At 37.5% G+C, this 6419-nt stretch overlaps 2 protein-coding genes across 20 annotated transcripts in view; one reads left to right on the top strand and one right to left on the bottom strand.

Moving 5' to 3' along the window:
- The window catches only part of Rexo5 (RNA exonuclease 5), a 24134-nt gene extending 22986 nt beyond the window's left edge, over nt 1–1148 (bottom strand). For 7 of the 9 annotated variants that reach the window (XM_048789603.1, XM_015491125.2, XM_015491127.2 and 4 more), the window contains exon 1: nt 1–85. This exon is cut by the window's left edge and continues 68 nt beyond it. The gene's annotated coding sequence lies outside the window, so the exon portion shown is untranslated. Of the gene's footprint in view, nt 95–990 lie in introns of those variants that run through there. The other 2 variants (XM_048789605.1, XM_048789604.1) reach the window with 2 other exon arrangements.
- The window catches only part of Eri2 (ERI1 exoribonuclease family member 2), a 9314-nt gene continuing 2969 nt past the window's right edge, over nt 75–6419 (top strand). Inside the window, exons 1-8 of one of the 11 annotated variants that reach the window (XM_048789608.1) lie at nt 75–264; nt 2161–2228; nt 2314–2397; nt 2871–2998; nt 3635–3791; nt 5031–5131; nt 5541–5622; nt 6207–6295. In XM_048789608.1, the coding sequence (XP_048645565.1) occupies nt 164–264; nt 2161–2228; nt 2314–2397; nt 2871–2998; nt 3635–3791; nt 5031–5131; nt 5541–5622; nt 6207–6295 (810 nt within the window). In that variant the 5' untranslated portion in view covers nt 75–163. Of the gene's footprint in view, nt 265–2160; nt 2229–2313; nt 2398–2870; nt 2999–3634; nt 3792–4204; nt 4257–5030; nt 5132–5516; nt 5623–6206; nt 6296–6419 lie in introns of those variants that run through there. The other 10 variants (XM_015491130.2, XM_048789609.1, XM_015491131.2 and 7 more) reach the window with 10 other exon arrangements.

Here is a 6419-nt window from a genome sequence, read left to right as displayed (position 1 = left end):
CGCCGCCGGCCGCTGGCAAAGACGGAAGGGGGCGCCCCCTAGCGGCTTCTCAGCCTAAAACCACTCCCACAACCCCGAAGTCTCGGAAACGCCCGAGAAGCGACCAACGGAGCACCAGGCGCTGCGGCCGCCTCTGCCAACGCCGCCGCCTCAGCCGCGCCGGATGTTTGAACGGACCGGAAGTGGGAGTCAGTGGACTTCCGGCAGTTGGACGTCGGAGATCCCGGAGTGTTGGGAATGGCAACCAAGCGCCTGGCGCGGTAGGCTAGTGGGTTCTCCGCGGTGCCAGGGAGGGTGGTCGCTCTGGGTCCGGCGCAGGCGTCCCGGGCAGGGCTGCGCTGCCGGCGTCCGCCGTGGCGGCCTCGGTTTTCCGCATTCTCGGCGTCCGGGATCTGCACGCTTTGAAAAGCTCCTGCCGGAACCTGGGTCTCCAGCCCCAGGCTGCGTTCCGCTAGGCGGGAAGGAGCCCGAGGAGCCCCGGCTTTCTCTTCTCCGTGGCCTGGAGCCTGCGTCTGCCCCTTGTAGCCTTGGGAAAAACCACGGGACGTGACAGCCCCGTGTAACCTGTTGGGAGGTCCCAGGCCGGCGCCAGTGCACCTATCATGCCGTTGGCCGCACGACTAACGAATGACCCAGTTAAAATGTGCAGGCTCTGAACTAGCGATCCTCCTGCCTCAGCCTCCGGAGTCGCTGGGATTACAGGCGTGCGCCACCGCGCCCGGACAAAACGGTCCACTTGACAAATTACCCATTTTCTCATCTAAAAAATTTGGGGACCAAAAAAATGTCTGCCTCCTAGAGTTGCTGACTAAATGAGTTCACCATGTATGCTTAGTACCTGCTGTGTAGTAACAGTCAGTAAATGCTAGTTATTAGTTATTCCCAAATTCCTACCCTCACCTTCCACCTCTTAGCAGCAATAACAACAAAGCAAAAATACAAAACAGCACTACAACAGTTAAAAACTCTCCCTGCCCATCAGAGTCTCACCTGTACTTGAGTCCTTGTTGTGGAACGCTGTCCTGGTGTAGAAAGCTGTCCTTGTCTTGATGCCAATCCAGCAAGAGAAAATGGTCTTGAGAAGGAAAAAGGATGGTTTATTGCTTTGCTAGCAAAGGAGAACCACTGAGACACCTGTCCTGAAGGACTGGGCCTATTGCCGGCCAGCAGGGGTCTATATACAACTGAATAGACAGCCCGTTTCAATCCAGCATCATCCAGTCACAGCAATTATACACAGCTTAACTTAATTATCATCATCTTAATGGCTCGCTGGCCTCACCTCTCAACCATTCCTTCTGGCAAAATACCAGGGGCCATTCTGACTCAGCTGTGGCTCTCCACAGCCCTGTGTTCATATTTTCTCAGAATTGTGCTGTATGCATAGCAAAGACTTGAAAAAGGAAAAAAAAAAAAAGTGTAAGGACAAAAATAACTAAAGCTCTTCAGTGTTTCTGTACCCCTACAATCATGAGTTCCCCAACATTACTGTAAAATACAGGGAGCAGATAAAATTAACCTAAGTTTGCTAATATGTGCTTGAAGTCTATGTAGGTAAAATGACTACTAAAATCAAAAGAGGATGACAGCCCAGCCGCTCAGGAGGCTGAGACAGGAGGATCATGAGTTCAAAGCCAGCCTCAGCAACTTAGAGAGGCACTAAGCAACTCTGTGAGACCCTGTCTCAAAATAAAATATAAATATAAAAAAAAAAGGATTACAGTACCAGAACCCAAGTCTTTTTATTTTTTATTTTTATTTTTTTAATTCGTTTTTGTTTGTTTTAATTAGTTACACATGACAGTACAATGATCTTGACATATCACATTTGAATCAAATGGGGGATAATTTCTCATTTTTCTGAGTGTACAGGTTGCACAATCTCACTGGTCATACAGTCACATATATACATACGGCAAAACTAGTATCTATTTTATTTTGCTGTCCTTCCTATTCCCCCTTCCCCTCCCCTAAGGAGACCCTCATCATTATACAGATTATATGTATGATGATGTGAAGGGGGGAAAAAAAAAAAGTACCCAGGTCTTTCCTCCCAAAGTCTAGTTTCTCTTCCATCAGAACACATTAAGGAGTACTTTGCCATTTGCCCAGTAGTGTGAATGGGTTCATTGATCTTATTGGGTTGTTTTACATTTTTAGGCAGCTTGGATTAATTAGGAGAAAATCAATTGCACCAGCAAATGACAAACTAGGAAGAAGCAAATCCAGTAAGTAATGCTCTTAATTTCTTTACATTTTGTAGCCTGTACTTTCACCACTAGTGAAGCATAAGAACACCCTAATCTTTTGCAGAGCAGTTGTATGACTACTTAATTGTGATTGATTTTGAATCCACCTGCTGGAATGATGGGAAACACCACAATAGCCAGGAAATAAGTAAGTCTGGAATTCCAATAAATTCCAAACAAATTTAGCATTAAGGTAGTCATTTTAAAGTTTAGAGATATAAACCAGCCAATAGTTTAGGAGATGGTCTATGAATTGGTAGTTTTATATAAAACCTGTCTTTATTTAAAAACAAAATCCCAAATACCTAAATGTATCATTGTGTAAAATAATTGTTTTAGAATTATATACAAAACCTCAAATGCATAGAAACTAAAACAATTATTTCAACTTCCATATGGTCTTCATATTTAATTATGGAACTATAGAGATGAATATGATTTTAGTATTTTTATTTATGGTTTATTGTTACTTCATATCATACTCCTTTGGTCTCTTATTATGCTTTTATTGAAATTTATTGTTTAATAATTCTATTTTGACAATATATGTTTAATTTAAAATGACTATAGCATTGTTAAAACTTGTATATTCAAGTGTTGGTTGATAATTCTTTGATTTAGTTGAATTTCCAGCAGTATTGCTGAACACATTAACTGGAGAGATTGAATGCGAATTCCATGCTTATGTTCAGCCTCAAGAACATCCAATTCTTTCGGAATTTTGCATGGAGCTGACAGGCATAAAACAGGTATGATGCAAATTTTAAGATTCATAAATCAGTTTTAGAAAAAAAAAGTTGCTATAAAATATTTGGTTTTTCAATTACGTTGACATTTTCCTAGAATATAGGAAATATGACATTCCTAATTTAACATCTTTCTCTTGTTTCTGAAACAGTAAGGGTTTTATTGGGTGTTTAAAATACCATTTATTAAGTGTTAAGAGAAACAATGTCCTCTCCCAAAATCCACTGGGATATTTAAAAATTAGAATTGTGTTATAAACATGACGATCAAGTCTGGCTCTACAGCTCAGTGGTAGAGTGCTTGCTGAGCATGTGGGAGTCCTGGATTTCAGTCCCCAGCATTGGAAGGGGAAAAAAACAAAGAAATGATCCTAAGGAAATGAAGTGACTCAAATTTATTTTATTTCTGTCAATCTGGATTTAATGATTATATTTCTGTCCAATTTTAGATTTATCAACCAAATTCTTATCTTGGTGAGTTCTAATCGTTAAAGAGCTCCTGTGTATCTTAACATTTTTTCACTGGATAAACTCTTTGCCAGTTAGAACCTCTTTGTTATATCCCCCCATATAATTACAATGTCTGCTTGATAATTATAGAATTTGATTGTTGAATTCAGATTTTGTGACTCTAATCAGGCTCAAGTTGATGAAGGAGCCCCTCTGAAGATTTGCTTATCTCAGTTCTGTAAATGGATTCATAAGATTCAGCAACAGAAGAAAATTGTTTTTGCTACTGGGGTTTCGGAGCCTTCTACTTCTGCAGCAAAATTGTGTGCATTTGTTACTTGGTCAGGTAAAAAATAATAATAATTGAGTTATTCCTATCAACCACAAATGGGTAGCATTATAACGATGTCAATCTTTTTTTTAATATATATTTTTTTAGTTAAACATGGGCACAGTATCATCATTTTGTTTATTTATTTTTATGTGGTGCTAAGGATAGAACCCAAGGTCTCACACGTACGAGGTGAGCGCTCTGCCACTGAGCCACAACCCCAGCCCAACGATGAAAATCTTTATTGCTAATTTTCTACTTAGTAATCTAGAATTATACTTTTTTTTTTCTTTTTTTTTTTTTTTTGGTACAGGGGATTAAACTGAGGGGCACTTAACCACTGAGCTATATCCCCAGCCCTATTTTGTATTTTATTTAGAGACAGGGTCTCACTGAGTTGCATAGCGCCTCGCCATTGCTGAGGTTGGCTTTGAACTCGAGATCCTCCTGTGTCAGCTTCCCCAGCCACTGGGATTACAGGTATGCCACCACGCCCAGCTAGAATTATACTTCTTAACCTGGACCAGGAAAATAAATTCAAGTTCCTTACAGTGTTAACCAAGAAAAGTAAATTTGCTCATATCTTTAACATTATGATACTGGATACCTTAAAAATATAAGCATCAGCTTTTTGAATCTTTCAAGGTGTTCCTCTATGTTCTTCTGAATTCAGACAATGATTCATTGAAAACTCATTATGGTATTTTCTGTATCCTTGAATAAAGAGTCATGAGGTCACATCCTTTGCTTTTATGCATTGATCCTTACTAATATAGACATTAAGAAAAAAAAATGAACCATTTAACATAGGTCTTTGTATGACCATGATAAATTAATAATTAATTGCCATTAATAGTCATTGATAGCAGTATAGCACCCTTGATAAAACACAGATTGATAGTCATAGTTGGATTCAAGTTGCTATAAAATATTTAGTTTTTCAATTACTTTAACATTTTCCTAGAATATAAGAAATATGACTTTCCTAATTTAACATCTTGTTTCTGAAACAATAAGGGTTTTATTGGGTGTTTAAGAAATCATTTTGAAACTTAGTTACCAATGTAATTTCTTTAATAATAAGTTATGTAAAGGAATAAAAAGCATACATGTTATTATTTATTAGCATTATTAGTTATTAGAAGAGCAATTAAGCCTTACTGTACTATTTTATATCATCCTCCGTATTTATTTGTAAGTGGAAGGAAATTCTGACGTAAATAACTTTGTTCTGTTTTAATTTGCTTAATGAAGACTGGGACTTGGGGGTTTGCCTGGAGTATGAGTGTAAAAGAAAACAACTGTTAAAACCCGTGTTCTTAAATTCCTGGATTGATCTCAGAGCAACTTACAAGGTAAGGGTGAAAGGCAAGGGCATGTTCATTTTCCTTCTATTGAAAAATGATTACATTATTTCCCATACATGGTATTGGTATTTTCTTTGGGAATATTCATATAAATATGACTTTAAAAACAATATAATAGAAATAAGCATATTTCAGGGGCTGGGGATGTAGCTCAAGTGGTAGTGCACTCACCTAGCATGGGTGAGACACTGGGTTTGATTCTTGGCACCACATAAAAATAAAAATAAAGATATTGTGTCCACCTAAAAAAAAAACAAAACTGAAAAATAAATAAATATTAAAAAAAAGAAATAAGCATATTTAAAATTCAATAGAACTAAAATTATAAAAAGTGGTTAATATCCAGCCTTTCAAGTATTAATAATATTTTTAGCTATGTTTTCTTTGATTTGGTCAGCTTTTCTATAGAAGAAAGCCAAAAGGACTAAGCGGTGCCTTGCAGGAAGTGGGAATAGAATTCTCAGGACGAGAACATTCTGGTTTGTATAAGTGGCAAATCATTTTATTATGTAACTCAATTAAGTGTTGTAAAAAATTTTAATATAAACTTCATTTTTTGATAATGCCATTAATAACAAATATCCTTTAACCTAAAAGTTGCTCCTAATCTACACAATTCAAATTGTTTCTGTTTTTGGAGTTACCAATTTCATGAACTATTTAATGTAAAAATTGCCATCTAGTGGCTTTCTAGTTGCTAAAAAGAATGAAAAGAATTAATCAGTCAAATCAAATGGAGATGTTAAACAAGTACCCAAATGATACAGTGGATTAGTGAAAGAACTAAACAAGGCTATTCCCAAATCATGGTTCCTATAGAATGCCAGTTACATTTTTAGTAACTGAAACAAATTTTTACTTCCTACTCTGCAAATCTAGGAGATCTCTTTCATTGATAATGTGGCCATAGCTTTCCACAAGACCAGTTTATTGTGATTAAAATTTGTAGGTGATTATAAAGTTAACACTATGCCCCAATTTTATTTAAGTGGTAATTTTTTCTTATTGTTGTTTTTTTCTTTACGCTACTATTGAGTTCAGTGTTTGATATCTATTTCCTCAGGGTTGGATGATTCTCGCAATACTGCTCTTCTTGCTTGGAAAATGATCAGAGATGGGTGCCTAATGAAAATTACAAGGTCCTTCAACAAGGTCAGTGGTATATTCCCTTTTTATTCAGTTATCTCAAACTCCAGAGTAGTCATGGGTTCACTGAAATGTGGATTTCATATGTGTGATCATTTATTAACAGATGACATATTTCTTTTTTGTCATA

The sequence above is a fragment of the Marmota marmota genome, unplaced genomic scaffold (genome assembly GCF_001458135.2).
Source record: "Marmota marmota marmota unplaced genomic scaffold, marMar, whole genome shotgun sequence".
NCBI lineage: Eukaryota > Metazoa > Chordata > Mammalia > Rodentia > Sciuridae > Marmota > Marmota marmota.
This window is presented reverse-complemented; position numbering and strand designations above follow the sequence as displayed.